At 56.9% G+C, this 21,997-nt stretch overlaps 11 protein-coding genes across 11 annotated transcripts; 6 read left to right on the top strand and 5 right to left on the bottom strand.

Moving 5' to 3' along the window:
• Nucleotides 1–912: 912 nt before the first annotated feature.
• CcaverHIS019_0500280 (uncharacterized protein) lies at nucleotides 913–1,326 on the top strand (the record flags this gene model as incomplete). The annotated part of the gene is made up of 1 exon (XM_060601142.1): nucleotides 913–1,326. The coding sequence occupies one exon, from the start codon at nucleotides 913–915 to the stop codon at nucleotides 1,324–1,326; it is 414 nt and encodes a 137-aa protein (XP_060457665.1).
• Nucleotides 1,327–3,674: 2,348 nt separating this feature from the next.
• CcaverHIS019_0500270 (uncharacterized protein) lies at nucleotides 3,675–5,028 on the top strand (the record flags this gene model as incomplete). The annotated part of the gene is made up of 2 exons (XM_060601141.1): nucleotides 3,675–4,204; nucleotides 4,257–5,028. 2 exons carry the CDS (start codon nucleotides 3,675–3,677, stop codon nucleotides 5,026–5,028), a joined length of 1,302 nt encoding a protein of 433 aa, XP_060457664.1.
• Nucleotides 5,029–5,969: 941 nt separating this feature from the next.
• CcaverHIS019_0500260 (uncharacterized protein) lies at nucleotides 5,970–6,627 on the top strand (the record flags this gene model as incomplete). Its single annotated transcript, XM_060601140.1, has 4 exons — nucleotides 5,970–6,149; nucleotides 6,186–6,436; nucleotides 6,468–6,560; nucleotides 6,603–6,627. The coding sequence occupies 4 exons, from the start codon at nucleotides 5,970–5,972 to the stop codon at nucleotides 6,625–6,627; spliced, it is 549 nt and encodes a 182-aa protein (XP_060457663.1).
• A 395-nt stretch (nucleotides 6,628–7,022) lies between these two features.
• Nucleotides 7,023–8,187, top strand: CcaverHIS019_0500250 (uncharacterized protein; the record flags this gene model as incomplete). The annotated part of the gene is made up of 2 exons (XM_060601139.1): nucleotides 7,023–7,363; nucleotides 7,395–8,187. 2 exons carry the CDS (start codon nucleotides 7,023–7,025, stop codon nucleotides 8,185–8,187), a joined length of 1,134 nt encoding a protein of 377 aa, XP_060457662.1.
• Nucleotides 8,188–8,656: 469 nt separating this feature from the next.
• CcaverHIS019_0500240 (uncharacterized protein) lies at nucleotides 8,657–9,530 on the bottom strand (the record flags this gene model as incomplete). Its single annotated transcript, XM_060601138.1, has 4 exons — nucleotides 8,657–8,689; nucleotides 8,739–8,975; nucleotides 9,010–9,167; nucleotides 9,224–9,530. 4 exons carry the CDS (start codon nucleotides 9,528–9,530, stop codon nucleotides 8,657–8,659), a joined length of 735 nt encoding a protein of 244 aa, XP_060457661.1.
• A 410-nt stretch (nucleotides 9,531–9,940) lies between these two features.
• Nucleotides 9,941–11,041, bottom strand: CcaverHIS019_0500230 (uncharacterized protein; the record flags this gene model as incomplete). Its single annotated transcript, XM_060601137.1, has 1 exon — nucleotides 9,941–11,041. The coding sequence occupies one exon, from the start codon at nucleotides 11,039–11,041 to the stop codon at nucleotides 9,941–9,943; it is 1,101 nt and encodes a 366-aa protein (XP_060457660.1).
• Nucleotides 11,042–11,295: 254 nt separating this feature from the next.
• CcaverHIS019_0500220 (uncharacterized protein) lies at nucleotides 11,296–12,264 on the bottom strand (the record flags this gene model as incomplete). The annotated part of the gene is made up of 1 exon (XM_060601136.1): nucleotides 11,296–12,264. One exon carries the CDS (start codon nucleotides 12,262–12,264, stop codon nucleotides 11,296–11,298), a length of 969 nt encoding a protein of 322 aa, XP_060457659.1.
• Nucleotides 12,265–13,150: 886 nt separating this feature from the next.
• Nucleotides 13,151–14,250, bottom strand: AAT20.1 (uncharacterized protein; the record flags this gene model as incomplete). Its single annotated transcript, XM_060601135.1, has 5 exons — nucleotides 13,151–13,223; nucleotides 13,265–13,580; nucleotides 13,621–13,804; nucleotides 13,840–13,894; nucleotides 13,928–14,250. The coding sequence occupies 5 exons, from the start codon at nucleotides 14,248–14,250 to the stop codon at nucleotides 13,151–13,153; spliced, it is 951 nt and encodes a 316-aa protein (XP_060457658.1).
• Nucleotides 14,251–15,533: 1,283 nt separating this feature from the next.
• Nucleotides 15,534–17,563, top strand: CcaverHIS019_0500200 (uncharacterized protein; the record flags this gene model as incomplete). The annotated part of the gene is made up of 5 exons (XM_060601133.1): nucleotides 15,534–16,466; nucleotides 16,500–16,830; nucleotides 16,863–17,049; nucleotides 17,082–17,341; nucleotides 17,409–17,563. The coding sequence occupies 5 exons, from the start codon at nucleotides 15,534–15,536 to the stop codon at nucleotides 17,561–17,563; spliced, it is 1,866 nt and encodes a 621-aa protein (XP_060457657.1).
• Nucleotides 17,564–18,269: 706 nt separating this feature from the next.
• CcaverHIS019_0500190 (uncharacterized protein) lies at nucleotides 18,270–20,038 on the bottom strand (the record flags this gene model as incomplete). Its single annotated transcript, XM_060601132.1, has 2 exons — nucleotides 18,270–19,464; nucleotides 19,500–20,038. 2 exons carry the CDS (start codon nucleotides 20,036–20,038, stop codon nucleotides 18,270–18,272), a joined length of 1,734 nt encoding a protein of 577 aa, XP_060457656.1.
• Nucleotides 20,039–20,950: 912 nt separating this feature from the next.
• On the top strand, nucleotides 20,951–21,766 carry CcaverHIS019_0500180 (uncharacterized protein; the record flags this gene model as incomplete). Its single annotated transcript, XM_060601131.1, has 3 exons — nucleotides 20,951–21,369; nucleotides 21,409–21,677; nucleotides 21,720–21,766. 3 exons carry the CDS (start codon nucleotides 20,951–20,953, stop codon nucleotides 21,764–21,766), a joined length of 735 nt encoding a protein of 244 aa, XP_060457655.1.
• Nucleotides 21,767–21,997: the final 231 nt, after the last annotated feature.

Below are 21,997 nucleotides of genomic sequence, written 5' to 3'. Positions count from 1 at the left end.
GAAGCCCTCAATCCATAATTTGAGGTCTTGAAGAGGAATCGGCTTGCGGTGCAAGGCGCAGCCCGAACAGAGCTGGACCAGTGGCTTGGCAAGAACATGACGCTGACGACGTTCTGACCAAGACGCTGACGCACCCTCGTCCCACCGGGCGTATTATGGATTCATCAGCCCAGAGAATGGTACTGAGGTCATCAACGCTATGCGTGAGAAAAACTCATTAGCGCGTTTCCATACCACGTAACATCGCGTCGGCGTGCGGTATGCAGTGCTCTGGACGCGTCAGTGACCGAGTTCGGTGCACCGAACAGCAGCACTGTGCTCGACGACAATGGTGGTGGGTCCTACATGGCAGCTGATCTTCATGACCGTGCCCAGGCTCGCCAAGCCGTCTTGCGTCCCAAACTAGCCCACGATGCTCATCATCACCCCCTCCAAGGCTGGCGACCCTACGGGCACCGGGGCGGCTCCACACTGACCCCAAACCTTGCTATGTGGCGGTGGACTTGGCGCAGAGGCGCTTGGCGTCGAAAGGAGGGTGCTACCCGGCGACATTGTTTGTTGAGGCCGGGCCTAGTAGTTTGAATTGTCACCAGGGACTACAAGCACCCCAGATTCTCTATTTCGACCCGTAACCCCACTTTACCATTTACCGCCAAGATCAACAAACCCTGAATAACCGGTCAAATGTGGCGTATCTCACCTCTTACTCACCGTCCCGACGTATTCATTGCTAGATGCCTGCCTAACATGACCGTCTCGAGAATGGCATAAAAAGCAGTCCTCTGACCGGTTCGTATCCTCATCCTCAACAACTTCCAAGAAAACCCCCTGGCAGGCCCAGTAAAGTAAAAGTCGACTTTCACTTTCGATCCACACTCTCGCTTCACCGCACCCAAAAAACAACTAGTCAACATGTTCTCCAAGACCATCATCGCTGCCGCGTTCGCCGCCCTCGCCGTTGCCGCTCCCCAGCGCTACCAGAACAAGCCCCAGGTCGACGACGCCTCGGTCAAGAGCACCGTCGCCACTTGGTACGACCTCGACTCGTACTCCGAGAACGACGGTTACCCTAACCAGGTCTACTGCAACTCGGACAAGTACCACAACGACTCCCCCATTGCCGCGATCAAGGGCGGCAAGAACCACTGTGGCCAGATGATCCGCGTCACCAACAAGCAGACCGGCAACTCGATTGAGGTCCCCATTCTTGACGAGTGCGCCGGCTGCTCGCACGCCGACCAGGTCGACCTCCCCAAGTCGGTCTGGAACGAGCTCAACGCCGGTGTCTCGACTGGCATGCTCGACATCGAGTGGCAGTTCATCTAAGCGATCGACTGTCGCTGGTGGTTGCCCAGTGCAAACATCATCTCATTCACCTGCTGCCGCGCACAGGTGTAGACCCTCCTTAGACTAGTTGTAGTATACTCTTCCATCCCTAGTGGATGGCTCACGATAGCTGCTGGACGCAGGACCCCACCATGCAGCCGTCTCATAATCATCACATCTTTGACTGCTGCTGTCCGTTTGTTTGGCTTGTCCCTAACCGCTTGACGTTGTGCCTCGGGCTTGGTGGTACGTACTTGCACCCTAGCCCTGCTACCTTCTCGGCATATGTCCGTACGTGCACCCCAGCCCTGCTACCTTCTCGGCTTATGTCCATACGTGAACCCAAGCCCCGTATCTTTGCCAGTTCTGCCCTTCCCCTGGGCCTTGTGCCTGGAGTTTGTGTACCCGGCTGCTTCAGTTGGGGAGTGCATGAATGTCGCTACTCGTTGGAAGCCCAAAACCAAGAGGGCGCCATCACGTCTCTCTTCCCACCCCACCTCAGAATTGTAGCCGCATTACTACTTATTGCTTCTGTGGCTTAGCCCTGTGGATATACTGTAGATATCCTGGATTAGGCAGGTCAGTTGACCATCTGAGGGTCACAAGTTGCTCCACTTGCCAGCCAGCATCAACGGAACGGAGGCAAGGCCGAAAAGGGGCCCTGCCTGAACGCTCAAAGCGAGATAGAGGGCATGCCGTATCGGGAGTTGGGAGTCATACCACAAGATCAAGTTGGAATTAATGTGGTCTCACATTGACACAGGTAAGTATTCGTTGTAAGAGTAAAAGATCAAGGGCGTGCTCTTGGGTCTGGGTACGAGCGCATGGTGGGGCGTGGGAGTCGGCCATCTACCGCGGCATCTCCAATCTCAGATCGCGGCATTCAAACACAATCAGAGATGGCGGCCACAATTGTATTGAAACTTTTTCACACGTTTACTCGTCGTTACGGGAGTGACTGATACATTTTGAATACGAACGATGAGTCAGACAATAGCCTTTGATGGCGTGTGTATTGATGATAGGTTCGTCAGTTGTGCGACCACACGGCTAAGACGTGCAGGATCTGGCCGCGTGAGCCATCCGGATCAACCGAGACTTGCCTCAGTATCCCCACAACACAACTTGTTTGACTCGTTGTAATTACTCAGTAATTTGATCAACAGTGCCGAGACATGTCGCACTCAGTCACTTGCAGCTCCGCTCACCGATCCCGCGCCCGTATTGCACCGGAGTGGGAACAGCCATTGTCGACTCACCCTTGGGAACAGGTCACTAACTCTTATTCCCAACGGCCGGAGCCGATCCGAGGGTGAAACTGGGCTGGGAATGTGTTGACTGCCGAGTGCGTGCCGAGGTAATGGGGATGCAGACGTAGTGGGATGATCATGAAAGCCCTGTCTCGGCCTGCTGGTGCTCGGCGATGGTCCCCAAGTTGTGACTAGTCATGGTGGCAAGTGCGCTCCCTCTCTTAGCTCTTGTCGCCGGCGTCGAGCTACTCCATACTCGGCCTGCGCCGTGGATTCTCTCGCCATCACCAATCCGCTGAATGTGAGCTCATTTACAACTGCCCTCTCGATGGTCGGTTTAGATCACCAGCTAGCCCTCCAACACGGACTAGACTTTAAACCTTCACACAACCCCTCTTGACCCCTCGCACCCAGCCTGTTGGGTGAAATTGACCCCGTTGACTGCAAGGATGCGTTCGTCTTGGCCTGTTGAGCTGGGCTCATGGTTGTGCAGTTCGAGGTTGAGCCAGGGTGAAGCGCGTGGCTAAACTACTTACTCCTTCCACTTAATCACGGACTCTCACATTGTCCTGTATACAGAGTCCAGTATCCTGTTCCATCCTACGAACTTTATGGTGTGTCGAGCTGACCACGTACTGCTGCGATTTGTGCCCCTGCCACATTCTCTTGACGCCGTCCAGGCAAGCCTGAGCCATGAGCCATGCATGGGCCAAGCAAGTCCGTCCATGGCCGGTTGGGTTCAACGATGGAGTGGACAGGAGTGGGGGTGGCTGGTTCAAAGACAATCACTTTACCGATCGACTTGCAAAGTGACATCAGCCAACCAACCAGGCCTCGTTGTTAAGAGTGGAGCAACGCCTCTTGGACACGAGACTCGTGTTGCTCGTGTGCACGAGCTACAGTTTCCGGCCGCCGACGACGTCATTTCGATCATGATTGTTTGCGGAGGCCCACACCGTGTGGCATCCAGCCGTGGTCAAGCATCACCGTGCCAGGCAATTCCAGGCTCGGGCCCCTCTGACATGTCCATATCTTCTTTTCTCAACTTTCCTTGAGCTCTCAGTTTCCAACGCATCTTTGAGAACAGATCGGCCCGTCATGGCACCCCAAGTGTCGCCGATGTCGACGGTCGCAAACGTCGCACAGGCCGCAACAGCCGCGGCCTCGACGCTTCTGCGTGCGTCGCCGGCGCCTGCGCCGAACGGCATGCCGCGCTGGATTGCCAGCCTCATCAACCACGCAGCGACGCTGGCAGTCCTACCGACCCTTCCTTACGCTATAGTGCAGCACACGCTGTATCAACCCCAGCAGCCGCTCAAAGTCTGGCTGATAGCGCACCTCCTGCGCAACCGGTCCAACCTCGCTCCCATCTTAGAGGCGTGCTACTCTGAAGAAGAGGCAGCATCCATCGCATTCAAGCCAATCCTACCGTTCCCCAAGGGTATTTGGGACGACGTCAAGTGCGAGGTCGTCTCGGTGCCGCCTGCGCCAAAGGGCTGGGCACCGATCGACGCAGTCGAGATTCCAGTACCAGTGGAGGTGGCTACACGGCCTGGCTTCATACTCACTCCCACCCCCAAGAACGAGAAGCAAGTTAAGAGCAAGCTCATCATCCATTGTCATGGAGGGTACGTCACCGGATGTCATCGTGGTCGGGTGTATGAGGCTGATGTCGTACAGAGGCTATACCCGAGGACATCCTCTGTGGACGCCGCTGGGGCCCAAGTTGGCACGCGACACCCGTACTCCAGTTCTCTCAGTGCAGTACCGGAAGTGTGTGACCGAGATGACAGCCTTTCCGGCCCCTCTACTCGACGCGCTCGCTGCCTACCACTACGCGACGCATACGCTTGGGTACGCCGCGAGGGACATCGTCCTGGTCGGGGATAGCGCGGGCGGCAACCTCGTCCTAGCGGTCATGCAGACTCTCTCCAAGACGGGGCAGTCTCTACCTCGCGGGGTCGCGCTCAGCTCGCCGTGGTGCGACTTGACGTTCTCCCATCCTTCCATCTGGCACAACTCTTACGTCGACTACCTCGCCCTGAACGCGGGCAAGGCGGTCGTCGCGAGCGTAGCCCGTCATTACACCCCGAGCGCGATCCGTGGACCACTCCTCTCCCCGGCCCTTGCGCCAGAGGGAACGTGGAAGCGCATGGGAGATGTCCGCGAGAACAAGGATGGTGGCACGCGTGTTTTCATCCAAGTCGGCACCGGAGAGGGAATGTACGACGAAGCGATCGCGCTTGCCGACACAATGCGGGGTGACGGCGTACGAGTCGAGGTCGACACCGAAGAGGGTGGTCTGCACTGCGGTGCACTCACGGGGTTCCTTGGCGAGGATGCGTACACCAAGTTTGCAGAGGGCACCGAGCGCCTCCTCCGCGGTGGGGGCCAGCGACGCGAATCAATGAATATAGGCGAGGTGGCTGACAAGGCGCTGAGCTTGTTGTAAGTACAGTACGACTGTATCATTTCCCGATGTTGTGTACCACTATGCATTCAGCGTCAAGCATGCCTGTCGTTGCTGTATGTTCTCGCCAGCTGTTCGGTCCGTTGGTGTGAGAGGCACGTTCCTAGCTGCCGCATCACTACGTGCTCGGAAAGGCTTGCAGGCGGATCAAGCAATGTGCTCGCGTCCGGGTTGCTTCTGTACGTTGGATCTATACGGCTGATACTTTACTCTCGTACGAGGAAGTAGGAGATCTCGTAAACCTCCTCCGCAACTCAATCCTAGTTGCCGAAACAAATACGACTAAAAGCGGATTTGCGACTTGGGAGGAGCATGTGACTGAGGACTGAACATGGGCCCGCGCAAAGAGCCCTGGCTTAGCCAGAATCATGGGTGATCACTTGAGGGGCGGGATGGGAGACGGGAGTGGGGTAGACCTGAAACTGTCATGAAGTGTAGCTGCAGCGAATGTACATTGCTGTATGAAGAATGGGTTTACAATTGCCTCATCATCAACATGGCTTGGTGGCCCCTGATTCCAACCGCGTTTCAGGATTGCGGATACCAGCCATCAAAGTCACTCCAACACGGTGACGCTTAATCGCGTAACTGTCAAGTATTGGCATCAGCGCGCGAGATGGAGAGATAAGCTCTTGATAGAGCCAGAATAAGTGTTTTCGAGCCCCTTCTGCCGGCTCTCTAGGCACACAGCGCGCGAGACGCATGCTGGCATCGATGCATGCCGAATGGTAAAGTGTCTAAGGCGGGAAGGAGCATGGTACGAGAACGGTGAGCAAACATGAGCAAGACATTCCCGACATGGTTGACGACGATGAAGAGGCGTGTGCAACATTCTGCCATGGCTCTAAAAGCCGCCTCGACCTTCGCCTTCGACTTACAATCTCGACAAACCCTCTACCTCTATCGACCTCGACAATCCCGACATGCTGTTCTCCAACCTCGCTCTCCTCGCACTAGTGCCTGCGGCACTCGCAGACTGGGGCAACCTCTGCTCTAGTGACCGCAAGGCCAAGGTTATCATTGGTGGTGGGCCTTCTGGCTTGGCTGGCGAACTGTTCTTCAATCAAAGGGCATGGTCCGACGTCGTGACCCTCACTGGGACCGTAAGGGCATATCATACTGCCACGAGTTGACCGCAGATTTCGGGAGTGCCACCCGGCCAGCATGGCATGCATGTCCACCAGTGGGGAGACTTGAGCCAGGGGTGCAACAGCACCGGGATGCACTGGAACCCACTGAACCGCAACCACGGTGCTCCGACCGATCGCAACCGTCACCTTGGTGACATGGGCAATTTCGAGGCTGGCGCAGACGGTGTCATCCACGTCGACCATAGTGACCGTCGCATGAGCCTGTGTGGGCGCTACTCGATCATGGGGCGTGCCATCAAGTGAGCCCTCCCGAGATTCAGCTGACACAAGTCTGCATGTTGGCACTGACGACCTCGGCCGCGGTGGGGTTGAGCTGTCCCTCCAGACCGGTAACGCTGGCCCACGTCTGGCCTGCGGCGTCATGTGAGTGTCGAATGTGGCGGAAAGACAATCGGCTGACAACAGCGGCGCTGTTGACCCCTCTACGTAGATGTCAAATAATAAGTGAACCCGTAGTGTATGAGCATGGACGTGAAGCTGTACGAGCCGGAAAGACGATGATGTGGTTACCGCTATTTGCTGATTGCATTGTGTGTTTGCTTGCTGAAGCCGCGTTGTGCCTGGTCATTTCCGGACCACTACTATACATTTCTCACACTGAATAACGTTTGCCCTTTACTCAACTTCTCGGTTGCGGTTGCCCCATGTTCAGCACCAACGATACTATGAACGGTCTGAGTCGCACGGTCCTCCTTGTTACGGAATATCCGAAGAGAGGCTGTGCTCGGATCTAAGGATATCCAACTCGTTGATCGAATGGCTTGGACTGCACCACGCCATCTATCACTACCACTCTTGACAACGCTCTTCTCACATGCTCACACCATGTCAACCCGGAGTCCAATCTCGACCAAATTGGCGGGGCGCGTCAGCGCGCTTCGGGCCTCCCGACGCCCCGCGTCGCCGTCCAACCTCAACAATATCAAGCCATGGTTTGACGAGACAACATACCCTACAATTGTGGACGCGGTAGTACGCTGTGCCGCGACACGTGAGCAACAGGCCTTCCAGTGCACCTCAAGGTACTGGCGGAAGCGGGTCGACGTCATCCGGTCCATGCATCTTGTGCTTGACGGCGAGCTGTACTCGGACTTTCCCCGGCGGCTCTCGACCAACCTACTTCACGACGGCAAACGCGCCTATTTCTTCAACGAGGCCAACTACTCGTGGGTCCTTGACCAGACGGCCTGACACCAGTGTTTACAGCTCAGACACTGACTCGGATATGGCATTTACTCTGCCGGCGATGGACGTGTCGCGCACGCGCGTGTTTGATGTACGGGGACAGGTACGGCAGGCTGTCCTTGATGACTTGGCCGCGCTCTTAACCTCCCTCGACACTCTGCGCGTCTATGCATATTACGAGCGGGCGCACCAGTTTGAGATCTCGTTGAGCGACCGCTTCACCGCCTTCTGGGGCCAGAACTTCACTGCGGGCCCGGGTCGCGAGCGCACTCGGCTCCCAACGTCCAAACCCAAGTTACCACGGGCGAAGCGCCTCGTCGTCTTCAGCCATCTAGGCCAGTATGATCAGTGGACGTTCAAGATACCCGTCAATCCTCTTCCTGCCGTTCCGCCGGGGGTCAAACACCTCGTCGTTCGTCTCGCTGTTCCATCCGAACCTAGCATGCCGCTGGCTGGGTTCGCGCGCAAGTTCACCCCGTTGCCTGAATTAAAGTGCGCCACGATCATATTCAGTCCGACAGACAGGCGATGGCGGAAGCCCAAGAAGAGGAATAAGGTGAACACGCTTGCCGACCTCCAGACCGTCGTGGAGGCACTGGGCGTCCCTGTCACTGTTGTGGGGTTCGATCTCCTGGAACGCCGCATTCAGGACGCCAAGAACAAGCTGACCGGCGTCACGTTCGCGGACACGCGGGCGTACCGGGCAGAGGTTGGCGAGGAGGACTGGGCCCTATTCACTCGCGAGGCTGAAGGGGTCGACCTACTGCACAGGCAGCATATCTGGTCCGACATGCTCCACAGGTGACAGGAGTAGTGCCATTTGCAGGATCCCGGCATTTGACGCATGGAGACCAAATATTGACTGGATGTACCGCACTGTAGCGACTCGAACTTGGTGCCCTTGCGCTGAGGTCAGAGCGAAGGGCCCACGGAGAGTCGGGTGGGAAATACCTTGCTGTGATCTTCTTCCCCCAACGCAGCGGCGCAGCACCACCTGGCAGTGCATCAGGAGTCCGACTGCCGGCCGTGGTCATGCTAGAGATCGTTTTGCGCTGCCGCCGCCGAGTGGTGCATGAGTCGGTACTTGAGGCGGGTCAGAGCCCCATCTCTTCGTAAGATGGTGCACCCAATGCTGCTAAGAATCCTAGGGAGCACTGCCGTGCTGCGTCAGATCCTCTCGTTAGGGCCCTATTAGTCGCTGTTTCCGTCAGCTATCCAGGAAACACACCATCCTCTGCCACGTGTGACACAAACCAGACAACACTGACATACAACTACATGGACGAGTTGACCTGGATAACCTGACCCTGGGAGTCAGCCTTGCTTCTCTGCTCCCTCCGCGCAGACAATACTCACAGTCATAGACCCGTTCTCGATAAGCGAAACGTACTGCATCGCGACATCCTCAATGTCCGTGATCTTCTTGAGGACGTTGCGCTCGCGGACCTTTTTGAGCTTCTCCTCTGTGAAGCCCTGGCTCCACTCGGTGAGCATGAGGCCGGCCGCAACAGCATTGACGCGCACTTCTGGTGCGGACGCCACGGCGAGCGACTTTGTGAGGTGGATGGTGGCGGCCTTTGAGACCGAGTATGCCTTGGGTGAGCACGCAGCCACGACGCGGACATACCATAGAGGAACCGGATGGCTTGAGACCCGCCGCCGACGCCGAGACGACAAAGCTGCCGTTGTTCGCCTTGAGCTCGGCCTGCACGGCCTGCATGAGCCACAAATGAGACATCACGTTGGCGTTGTAGCACTGCAGCCAGTCGGCGTCCGAGATAGCGTCTGGTGTGAGCTACTGAGTGTATGAAACAAGCACCACGCGGATGCATGAGACTCACCAATGTCGTTAAAGTTGGGGGAAAAGGCAGTCCACCCAGCGTTGGACACGACAATGTCGATACCGCCAAGGGCCTCCTTGGCGCCCTTGACAATGTCGGCGATTCCCTCACGAGTGAACGCGTCACCCTGCACGACCGCGTGTCCGTCACCTGCGAGGTTCTTGAGGGTGCCCTCAGCGCGCTCCTTGTTGCTCGCGTAGTTGAGTGCAAGACGGACCCCGCGCTGAGCGAGAAGGCTGGCCACGAGAGCACCGACGCCGCGTGTCCCGCCGGTGATGAGTGCGCGCTTGCCCTGGAGGTTGACCATATTGTGAGATAGAGTGAGTGAGAGTGTTTAGGAGAGAGAGTAGAAAGACAGAAAGAGGCCCGCGTGCTCTTTTAAACAACTTGGTCCTGTACGTTGACAGGATAGCGTCAGTCACCATCGAGACCAAGGGGAGACGGATGAACCAAGATGACGTACCGGCTAAATCCCCTTGCTTCACCCGCTGCCCACCCAGTATCGTACTATTTAATCCGGAATATACAATTTGAATGAATGCTAATGTACAGTAGTTTGATTAGAATGTGGCGGCAATACTACTGTATCCTCAACGTAGATCCGTTTGGACACCGCAGGTGCGGAAAGCGGATGTGTCCGACGCCGTCTCCCGCCCCGCCTCAACCCAGTTGACCATGGCCTGCGCATATGTACTATGTATTCTCCGGGCCTCTGAGCTACTCCAGGTCCACAAACGTCTCCAGCATCCACGCCTCGTTTCCCACTTGCTCCCGGAATGCGTCCATCGTTAGAACCTTGACGACTTGGGCGACGTCCCGCTCGTCGACCTCCTCTTCCTCCCACCCGGGGTCGCGGGGAATCGCGCGGATCCCCTCGAGTACTGCGTCTGCGAGGTATGCGGCCCACTCTGGCTCAGCTTCGCGCGCAGTAACCTCAGCCAGGTCGCGCTTGAACTCCTTTGCCAGGATGTGTGTTGGAACCGACTCGAGGCCGACGAATGTGTACTCGTTGTGGATACGCTGCGCCGCGCACCATAGGAAGTTGTTCAGGAACGTGCGGTGTGCGTTGTCCGCGTCGGGAGTGTCATTCAGGTCGCTGGCATCACTTGCGGTGTCGGCGCCGATACCGCTCGCCTCGCCCTCCAGGTCGTCATCCGTGTCATCGCCGTCATTGCCCAGCTTGCCTCCGACCGGCTCGGCCTCATGCTCGGTGCCTGCTCTCCCATCTTTTTCTGGCTTACACGCACGGAACACGAACACACCATGTACACTCTCTTGGAGCATGTCGACGTTCATGATGTTATCCGATTCGATTCCCTCCGCTTCGGGGTCGTAAAGCACAACGACGACGTGCCGCTTTGTGCTCTCGCTCACGTTGTCCATGTACGCGTCCTCCCCAGGGTTTGCAGGTAGACGGAGTATGTCGACGAAAATAGGGGCAGGGAGCGCGTCCTCGCTCCAAACGCGCCGGCGCACGTACTTGAGGTCAGGTAGCGGCTGGTCGTCGAGTCCTCGCACACATGCCTCAAAGTCAAGCACGCGGGTGTGCTCCCAAGGTCCAGGCGGCAGCTTAGGAAGGTATGCGTTCTTGTGGGATTCATCGAGCCGTGGGACAGGGAGGCGACACCCCCGCGCCGAGCGCATGTCGAGCCCAGTGGCACGGGTGATGACCACATGGTCGAACAGGGCGCGCGTCGCCTTCGCCGAGGATTCGCGATCGACAAGCCTTAGGCGGAGAAGAAGCTCTGGCGGCGCGTAGGAGCGCACGCGGTCCCATAGGTGGGGATAAACTTGGGAGTCGAGGCAGATTGAACTCATGGGGGACATTGAATAGCGTGTGGGTTGAGTCTAAGATGTGGAGAGTGGGAAGCAAGGTGCAGAACGGTTGACCTGTAACCGGTCTCCTTGTTTGTTCCACATGCTGATAATCTCTGCCCCACTCCGACGCACCCTCCATTCTCGTCTTGTGTTCCCGTGTTTCATCGAGGGAGATCGATGATGCATACCAACGGTCGCGGGCAAGCTGGAACAAGGATACATGCGGTTTGGCGCACTACCATGGTTCTGGCTACTCAAAGTACCACAGAACCTTGAAGATGAGCCAAGTCGACGTCCATCATTGTCTCACGGAACCATGCCTCGTCTCCAACTTCAGTGCGGAAACCGCGCATGGTGAGCAACCTGATGTGCTCCATGGTGATGTCTTGATGAGGGCCCAGAGCGTGGATGTGACGCACAACATGGTCAGCGACGAACGCGGCCCAACTTTCGGGTCGCACTTCCGCACGATGGACTGTGTCGTCTGGGTCCAGCCCAAGCTCCAGAGCAAGGGTGAAGGGGGGAACGTTTTCCAGGCCGACTAGGGTGTACGATGCATGCGAGCTCTGGGCGACAAAGCAGAATATGGTCCTCAGGAACGTTTCCGCCTGTTCTGATCTTGGCATTCGAGATGGTGTGGGCTCTGCGAGCACACTCGACCGGAACACGAAGACGGCGTCCTCTCCGGCTGGCGCCTGGGGAAACGTCAAGTGAACCGTGGGGTCGGTGGGCGCAGCCACATCGTAGAGGACCACGAACACGTGCCGCTCTGTCAAGTAGCCTGTTGGGTGCACACGTGCTCGTCCGACGAATGGAGCGCGGATTACATCCACGTACGTGAACGCCGGGGGAGCCAGACAAACACCTGGATAGCGGCGCACGACTTCGAGTCCAATTAGATACGGCTGGACGTCGTGGATGTTGACGCGCACATCCAGCACCCGCGTATCCTCCCAACCCGTGTGCTCTGGCAAGTCGACTGGTCCCATCATTCTGGACGGTTGGAGTGGGAGAGGACCATCGCCGAACGAGAAGGCGAACGCGGGGTTTCCCTCCGTCGTCCTGGATTGCGCGCGGATCTCGACATGAGAGAAGAGAGCTCTTGTTGCCTTGACACAACTTGCCCGGTAAACGAGACGGAGACGCAGGAGCAGCTTGTGGGAGGCGTACGACTCGATTAACTCCCAGATATGCGGAAACGCTTGAGCATCGAGGCGGCTCATGGTGGATGGTAGGTACTAGCGGACGCAAAGATAAGCGAAAGAGATTTGAGGCAGAGTCCTGAAATGTTGGGTTCTAAACTACCACGCAGACACAACCGGTGCAATCATGCCCTTCTTGCCTTCAGGCCATCCGTGGTCGATGTGGAGAAGGACGCGGCCATAACTCTTCCCAACGTGCACCATTACAATTGTACGTGGTCCAAAAGCACAGTTCGGACTGGCTCGGATATTGAATCGAACATAGGCTGACATTAAATTCCCCAAATATCAATCCTCGCTAGTATATCGGTTAGTATATTCGCCTCTCATTAGAGAGTTGCCTGAAAAGGCGTAACCGCGAAAGAGCAGGGTTCAACTCCCTGGCGGGGAAGATTCTTTTTTGACTTGCTTTATGTCCCTTGAATGACTCCACCACCCATTCACATTGACCAAGCGGCCCTCTTCGGTACCCTTGCAGCTAACTTGGTCTTACCGAGGACAGTAGTTGGCACAGGAGTCGGTGCTAACCAGGTGGTGGGCCAGCACGTCCCATGATGCGAACCCCGGCACAGACTGGTGACCCAAGAGCAATGGTAAGTGCGTCCAGGACGTGATTCAGATACCACACATGTCGGCAGCTGGGCGATATCCGAAGCATGCTAGCTCATACCCGCGTGGATCCGCGTGGATGTTCAGGTCTCGTTCACGGCTGCCCGCGGACTTGGACCCAAGATCTACATACGGGACATGTCCCGCCCTCATCCGAGAACGAATGCCAGTCTCTTGCTGCCCGTTGCGGACTTTTTTGGTGCATATATAACAGACGTCAAGCTCGGTGCCCGCGGGCCTGAACCTGAGCTCCGACGCCGACGCTCAGAGGCCTGGCCATGGACTAGTTCGAAAGGTTCTAAATCATTGCGCCGCCAAGGACCACGATCGCCTTGGGGAAATCGCTGGGCTCGGCCATCTCCTCCATGAAGCTGCTATCAGCAAACTTGTCAAACACTTTTGGAATACTCACGAGAACTGGCAGATGCTGAAAGCGTACGCAAAGAGGACGTTGGAAGCCGCGATCATGCCGTAGCTAAAGCTAAGGCCTTCAGGCGGGTAGGCGCTCCAACCCGTCTCCCAGTTGACCTTGTGAGCGCTGATACCGGTGGCGATGAGGGTCACGAGCACGGCCGTCATGATGGAAGCAAAGTCGATATAGCCCAGGATGGCCATCTCGGAGAAAGAGGGCGGGAGCGAGCAGATGAAAAGGAGAACCAGAGTGATGACGCTCCACACAAGCTGGCAGATGCTCTTGTCTCCAACGATTGTCGTGAAAGCCTGCTTGCCTGTCAAGTTAGCGGGTAGAATAAAAATGAAAGTACCAACCTGTCAGGAAGTGGGCAGCCACACCCAGCATAACAAAGAACACGAAGATGAACTGCAAGATCTTGGTGAGGATCTCTCCCGCACGGCCTGGGAGCAGAAGCCTCCCAACATCCGAGTAGTGGATAACTTGAGGAAATTTGAGCTTTACTTGTCCGATATAATAGGACGTGAGTACGGCAAGACACTGATTTGTCAGTTGATTGTTGATGTGTGACTTACGCCCATGCCAACAGTGAGAATGGTCCCGCCGATCATGCCAAGCATGGCAAAAACGCTAATGTCAGCAGGATTCAAGAAAGCGACTCACAGTGGCATCGACAGAGTGCCGAGAGCGACAGCACAGACGATCAAGATGATGACCAGTTGCTTCCATGTGAGGCGGTTGAACTTTTTCTCGCCCTCCTCGGTCAATTCAGAAATGTATCGAACACGTTCAATGTCGTTTGCGAAATCGGGCTCGCTGAAGCGGCGGCTGAAGCGGCGGCTGCCGCGACGGCTCTCGCGACCGTAGCCATTGACCTCGAGGACAGCGGTAATTGTCTCATCCTTGCTGAGGTGATTGTTGGACGGTGTCTCCGCCGGCTTTTCGTCAATGTCCTCGACGATATCTTTGTTGTGGTGTTTGGTCATGGCTGGAGGATGTGTGGTTGTCACTTCTTTCTACATCTCCTTTTGTATGCTCCGGACTTTTGCGCGGCATCGGCGTCGGATCTTGATAACTCCGGACGTTCCTGGGTGAGCTTGCCGCGTTGTTGGCTACTACCGTAATCTTTGCTCCGTGGCCGAACTGTGAATCCTGAATGGCGTCGCGGCCCATGGGTCCCCCGTGGAGTTGCCGGAGTGGTGGGGGAGGCGTCCGCCAGGGTCCGCCAGTCACATCGAGGTGCAAGTGGGCAGCCGTGCTGGCCTCATTGAAGAGAGACGTGGCCGGCCAAAACGGACTTGACCGTGGTCAAAATTGTAACCTGGTGCCTGGCTCGATTCGAGCACCCTGCCAGCTTTAGCTTTGGGTAAACTGTTATCCTGAGCTTGTGGATGATCGCATGGATGATCGACTTGTCACGTGGCGGTCGTGCAAGGGTGGAGGTAGTAACCGTCTCTCTCAAGTTGAATTGCCGTGGCTGTCAACATTTGACCGTGTGTCATCACCTGTCATTGCCTTGGCTCCTGACAGCCGAGGTTGGCTACACGACTTGTCGGGAATCCCACCAACACATTCCACTTATTCGTTTGCAGAGCCGGGAGCGATCGATCACCAGCTCGCTTGACGACACCCCGGCCAAGCCTTTGGAGAGGGTGGGGAAGCTGCATTTCTCATCCAAGTGAGTGTTGCTCACTGCCCACCTGCTCTCGGCGGTCCGACTACGGTATTGAACGACGTCCGCGGCATTTGCGTGTCGCCGATGTCGACTAGAGAGGCGGCATAGATAATGCCATCATGACATGACGGCGTGGCACAGACGCTTCGGGATATCCGGCTGTCCCATTTACTGTACGCCTTCATGTCCTCGTCTTGCCTTTTCGAGATGGCATTCCTTGGCGTCAATGTTGTGCTGGGCACTTGTCCTTGTGTCTGCAGAACTCGTCATCTAATGACCGCCCTCTCGTCCTTGGAATGTGGCCCGTGTCATTCCCCCTCCTTCGGTCTGCGTCGGATGTCGCACAGACTACTCAGCCGAGGATGAACTTTTGTCCCGCTCTCCGCGGCGTATCCGAGTATTGTATATCAAGGACCGGGTGGTCTGAATTTATGGCAGGAGACGCTATTCTTGGCCTTGGAATCCGTTGCGGCACGTCGGTGCGACGCGTCGTACTTGAATGACATCATCTCGGTCGAAACCATTCACGTCTGACCTACCCCGACACGTTTCTCGTTTCATATCTCCACTCATTCTGCTCAACGGTCAACAATCATGTCCGGGTCGGCACCCTCAACCATGTTTCGCGAGGCCGAGTCCCTCGACGAGCTCATCCCCGTCCAAGGTGTGGGCTGGGACCACAACCACGGCGCGTCGTCGTTCCTCCCTCCCCGCGTGTTCTCCCTTGTGCGGAGCTCACATGCCGTCGTTACTCGACAGCTCGCCGCTCTGCCTCCCGGAACGCCTGTGGCTACCGCGGCTGCACGGCTTGCTCCGCTCGTGAAGCTGAGCGAGAGCAGGGAGTACCACGAGGAGCACCCGGGCCAGTCACCTCGCGTCGGCATCGACAAGGTCCTTCACAAACTTCACCGGAAGAAGACAATTGCGACTGAGGCCGAACCCGCCCCAGTCCCACCTCCCAAGCCTGGGATGCGTCTCTCGCGTGAACAAACAGACGAGGTAGCCATGTGTGGTGACTGGCACGGCCCTCCCCCCTCGCCCCTGTTCCTCAACATCTATGCCGAGGTGCTTCTCACTCTCACCGACGACCCGCTCCGCGGCGCAGTTTCACCTCCCCTCCTTGGGTCGAGCGGCATCGTGCCCGTCTCTATCATCTCGGTCGTGCCAGACATCACCCACCATATCGCTGACCTGGTCGTCAGCGCGAGTGTCGAGATCCTCCTATCCTCCCCACGGTGGGAGGGGGGCGCTGCGCGGGTCCTTGCGGACGCTCTCCGCGAGCTGTCGCGGCGGGTTGTTGCAGCCCGTTGCGCGCCAGTGGTGGTCAAGGTCATGATTGGTGCGCCGACGAATCGGGATATCGTCGTTTCCGAGTTGGGTGCGTTTGCGCTGCCCGCCTCTGCCGAACTGCCCGGTGTCAACTTGCAAGTCCGTCGAGGCCCTTGTGCCTGCGTTGCCGTTATCGACCGGCAGATTGCCGTGCTCACGACCGCTGCCATCCACGATGGATCAGGTCTTGAAATGATGGTGAATCTGGTTTTTGACCCTTCTGACCCTCAGGCTCAGTACGAAGGCCCAATCGTGCAGTCGTTATACGATACCGCGCTCCTCGCATGGTGGGGGCCCATGGTTCCCGATCTACCCCTCCTTCGCTACCCTCCGCAGTACCCTACCATTGGTGAGGCGGGGCAGTACAGATGGCCCGCGCCAAACCTGGCAGGAAGAGGCGTGCGATCAGTACCGAAACTCACCAACGAGATGCCTGGCCCTGGGATACATGGACCCCAGCCCAATGAGACGAACTGGGATCGGACCTACGACGTTAGTGCCGCTGCCGAGGCAGAGCACGTCAATGTACTCAGTGACCCAGCTGCTCTGAACCGGCATCTGAGTAGGTTGTTAGTCTGTACCTACTCACTCCAGACACTGGCATACCCGTGGAAGCGACGGATGTGCGTCGCGGCCAGGCATTCAAGCCGGTGGTCCTTCTGCCACCTCACGACCCAGTGCCGATGGCTGTCGTGAACCGCACACACACGACCAACGAGACAGATCCGTTAACTCAGGCTCTCCTCGCAGCGGCCAGGTTCGCCGAGCGGACCATCTTCATGTGAGCGGCGATCAGGTCCGAGCTAACCTTAGCCAAGTGCCAAGTTTTAGGTACAAGCCTGCGGTCGAAGCAATCCTCGAGGCCATCCGCCGAGGAGTACAAGTGGAGATCTACGTCACGCTGCACCTCGACCACGCGCACGCGGAGGATGAGATGTACTTTGCCAACACAGCCGAGGCGGCCAGGCTCATGTTGCAGGCCGTGGGCGGCGAACGGTTACGGATTGCGTGGTACACCGGACGCGACCAAAGCGCGCCCCGGCCTGAACGCGTGGCACACGTCGCCATAATGAGTGAGTAGGGAAGGAGACATAGTGGCGAGGACAACGCAGGCGGAATAAGAGGACAAGTTGACGCCAGTCGTGGACGGGCAGGTCGCGCTCCAGGGCTCTAGTCTGGTCGGCACAGGACCTAGTGTGAACCTCCTCATTGACTGTGGGGAGGTGTGCCGCATTTGGGGCGGTGCCCTCGAAGCGAACCAGAATACGGGGGCGTATGGCCAGGTGGAACAGTGACTGGGTGTTGCTGGGTGATCGAGACGCCGATTCCTGCGCAGCGGCAACCGATGGTGGGGGGTGTTCCAGGCCAAAAATCACCCACCCCACAACTACACCACCGCAACTCGCAAAAGAGGTGCTGTCCGCACCAGCCTCTCTGACGGAGAATTGAACTCCGGTCTCCCGCGGTCATTGGAGATGACAAGCGAGCATACTAGCCACTATACGATCAGAGATGTTGCTGATGACTGTTGGATTGTAGCTGGAGGCCCTCCGGGACGCAAGAATGTAGGCTCTGCGGTAGCCCGTGTGGAGGAGTGATGTGTAGATGCATAGAGCGGTGTTGCGGGCTATGTAGATATACCAGATAGACGGCGGCCTGTGCGATAGGGACGAAGCCGAGAAGTGGAGGTGCGGGAGCAAAACTCCTGGCTGGTTGCACTTCTGCCACCAACTCAACGGATCAACGGGCAGTTTCCAACAATTAACTGGAGGGAAGAGAAGCGGCATGCACCGTGCCCTGCTATCACACGAGTCACTTCTGGCCTTGGGATTCCCAGCTGCACATCGAGTACATAATGGAACTTCTGAATTGCATTTGAACCTAGTTTCACAAGGAAACAGGTCCTCTCGCGATACAAGTACTATCACACGTCTCCACCCTCACTCATGACGCCTCACTCGACCTGCGCCCTCGTCACCATCCTCCTTTCACACGTTCCGCTCACGCCGCCTGCTTGACCGGAGACGGAGTTGGAACAAGTGGCAGCGCAGGGTTCTGAATCGTAAAGTGGTCGCGCACGCCGGCCTCAAACTTGCTCTGGTTGAAGGATGAGGGGAAGGAAAACTCGAAGCGGGTGGCGAGCTGAGCAACGGCAAGGCGAGCCTCGACCATCGCGAGGCCCTTGCCGGGGCATCCACGCGAGCCGTAACTGAAAGGCAGATACGCGCTCTTGTTGTACTTGTCGGTCGTGTCGAGCCAGCGTTCGGGGCGGTACGTGTCGCAATCCTCGCCCCACCAACGGGGGTCATGCTGAATCGCGTACGCAGGCACGCTAAGGACTGTACCCTCGGGGATGTAATGACCTTCGATGTCGATGCCACCGGGGGGCACAAGGCGGCGGAGACCGCCGGGAACGGCCGGCTGCATGCGCATGGTCTCGTTGAGGGCGGCGTTGAGGTATGGGAGTTTGGATAGAGTCGTCGTGTCGGTGAGCTGGTCGGATGAAAGGGTTGAGAGCTCGGAACGCAACGCCTTGTAAGTCTGGGGATACTTTGTGCTGTAGTACCAGAACCAAGTGAGGAGGGAGGAAGTCGTGTCCGAGCCGGCAACGACAATGGTCCCTGCGTCGGCAATCAACTCCAAGCGTGTGAGCTTGAACAGCTGTCCAGTGTCCTCCTTCTCCTCGCCAAGAAGGTAGGTGAAGAGGTCGCGGCGAGCCGAGCCCTGTTTAGCGCGCCGCTCGAAGCGCTCCATGTTTTGAGTCTCAAAAATCTTGAGGCGCTCCGGGAGGGGCAGCAACTTGCGCAGCAGGATGCGGATCCAGCTAATCTCATGGAACGGGATGAGAGTTTGCATGGCGTTCTCGAGCGTCTCGACGTAAAAGTGCTTGACGCCGGCGTCCAACATGCCAAACGGTTCGCCAAAGCCGAGTACGCCCATGACGTCAAAGCTAAAGTAGCTGGACTGAAGGCCCATGTCGATCGTTTGAGTTTGGCCCGTTGCGTCCGCGCGCGCCGTCGCCACATTGACATTGCGTATGAGTTTATCGCAGAACTCGAGAATCTCGGGTTTGTAGTCGGCCAGCGCCTTGCCTGTGAATCCATTGTCCCACAACTTGCGGCGAATGTGGTGCTTATCCAAGTTGACTTCCTGGTGAACGCTGATGCGTGTCGCGCCGCGAATAGCACCCTCGTACCTATTCATCAGGTCAAATCAAGACGAGTGGCTCACCAGTCATTCTTCATCCAAGGCGCACGGCCGTGGGCAGCCCCAGTTTTGGACCCACCGTATATGATTGGAATGGCATCGGCAGAGCGCACGGAAACCCAGTTGGGACCGATGCGCACAAAGTCTCCGTACTCTTTGTGCAACGCTGCCTGGGTGTAGCCTGTCTGGCCGATCTTGGCCTGGTACCACCAGTAGAGTTTGGAGACTTTGGCCAATGTCGGACCGGGATACTTGGCGAGCGGATGCCAGGGTGAGAGGCGGTAGATGACCATGGACAGGAGTACGATGGTGTTGAATATCGTGAACACCTCTGCGGTGTATAGCGCTGCAAGGGTGAGGGATCTGAGAGTGGCATGGAAGAAGTAGACTAGACCTCCACCGAGGACGAGGGCGAACTGGCCATAGCTGATGGGGTCGGGCTCGAACCGCTGCCAGTAGAGATGAGCGAGCAGGCCGAGGACGCTCGACCCAGCGAGGATGTTGGCCTGGGATGACACGGCCTCGGGCGTCAGATTGGCGACAAAAGCCTTGACCGAGTCCATGATGAGTGAGTGGGTAGTGACAAGGGTGACTGAGTGAGACGCTTCAAGTACTATATGTGACCGAGGGGGTCAGGTGCTCGGGCTCACCTTCCTTCTTGGTCCCCGGTAATCAACCGGTTGGGCGGCTATTTGAAGCCAAAATTGTGCAAGTCAGCTGATAACCATCTTCTAGTTGAATGCCGAGCACCGAGGTCGGTAAGGTTGGAATGTTTGTTCATCATGATGACTAGTTAATGAATATCGGGGCCCGTTGCCTTTCAAGTCAAAGCCATGTCCTGTCCAGTCCCGGAAAGTGACAGAGCACGAGTATGGATGAGTATTCATGTGAAAGCTAGAACCGATCCGCGATTCGGCTTCTCACAGGTTACGTGCCTTAATTGGCCAGTTCATTACTGCATTGGCAACCGGCCGCCGTTATTACTGTACCTCAACTGTCAGCTTCAAATACTCTTATACTCATTAACTCATACTTGACAGTATAACCCGATACTGTCCAGGTAAATGACATCTGGTGGTTGGTCGTTGCTCACTGATGCCTCATCGCTGACCATTGCTCACCATGGAGTACACGAGTACCTTTCATCTGGCCATCTCTATACAGATGTTCAAAACTGTGGAAATCGGGGAGACCTTCCTCTAAAAGTGTTGATCGATGAGAACTGGATGGGCAGATAGCCTGATCGCGCTGATCGAGGCCTTGATGCACATTCTCGCAGTTCGCAGCAGTATTCCAGTGTTCGCACTCAAAGGTCCCATGTGAGGTATCGATCCATGATCAACGATCAACCCCCCCTAGACCCTATTAAACTAGTCATCATCCACCTGTCTCTTCTCTTCTCATCCTTCATTCATCTCACTACCACTCTCAACACACGTCTCACAGGACAGTCTCAACCGTAGCCACATCCAGCCATGCGCATCTACAGCTTCTCACTCATCGTCCTTGCCCTCACTGGCGCCGCCCACACCTTCAACTTGGTCACACTTGACGTCGTCCCGCCTCGTTCAAACACCCCCAGTGCTCTTCCTGCCCGCTCCGATCTTCCGACGCAGCTCGACAAGGCCTTGCCCCGCTCGGAAGCCTGCGCGCAGAGGGCGGTCTCGCCCAACCTGTCCAGACGTCTCTCGGACCTCGAAAGTGCCAACACTGAACGGGCTCCTGCCATGGCCAACAGAGCAACGGGAGGTAGCTCGACCCAAGAGGGGCGCAGACCCCGCTCCAACTCCGAGGCCCTCCGGCGTGGCCTCCCTCTCCTGCGTCCTTTCCGTCGTCGCTCAGGATACTACCCTCAGCCTTCTTGCCATCCTAACAAGCCTTGTCACCACGAAGCGTAATTGCTCCAGGCTGCGTTTTGATGGACTAACGCCAGGGGAACGGGTTCGGGTCTGGGTGGGGCCTGCTCGATTCAGGCAGACCTCCTTGGTATATCCGTGGGTCTGAGTTGCCGCCGCGGACTCGAAAACAACTCTCACATCGATCTTGCGGCATGCCTGGTCTTTTTACCTGAGCAGAACGTCATTGCTTGCAGTCATGACACTGGCCCCTCTGACTTTCACAACGTCTGCCAGATGTGCGAGATGCTTGATCCCCACCTCATGCAGTGCCTCTGCAATGGCGTTCCGTCGGTTATCGCCATCGGTACGTTCACAAACTGACTTTCTGCTCCGACGCTGACCTCAGATGAATGCATCGACTATTCCAAGGGTAGGCTCACCTGCCGCCATTAAGCCGTCATCGAACCTGAACTTTGGCCTTTGCCCATTCTTCCACAGGCCACGGGGCAGCATATGGACCCTCATCTTTGATTGGACCCTCATCTTTGATCGTAGAAGCTGCCTGGCGTAGTTTTGTACAATCTCCTCGCAGGTGGCACACTTCATCCTTGACCAAATCCTCGCTCGATCATCGCGGGCCTCGTACATCGATCACTATGTGAAGTCGTTAAACTGGTTACTCTA

The sequence above is a fragment of the Cutaneotrichosporon cavernicola genome (assembly GCF_030864355.1).
Source record: "Cutaneotrichosporon cavernicola HIS019 DNA, chromosome: 5".
Taxonomy (NCBI): domain Eukaryota; kingdom Fungi; phylum Basidiomycota; class Tremellomycetes; order Trichosporonales; family Trichosporonaceae; genus Cutaneotrichosporon; species Cutaneotrichosporon cavernicola.
Note: the sequence above shows the minus strand (reverse complement) of the source record. Positions and strands in the feature narration are given on the sequence as shown.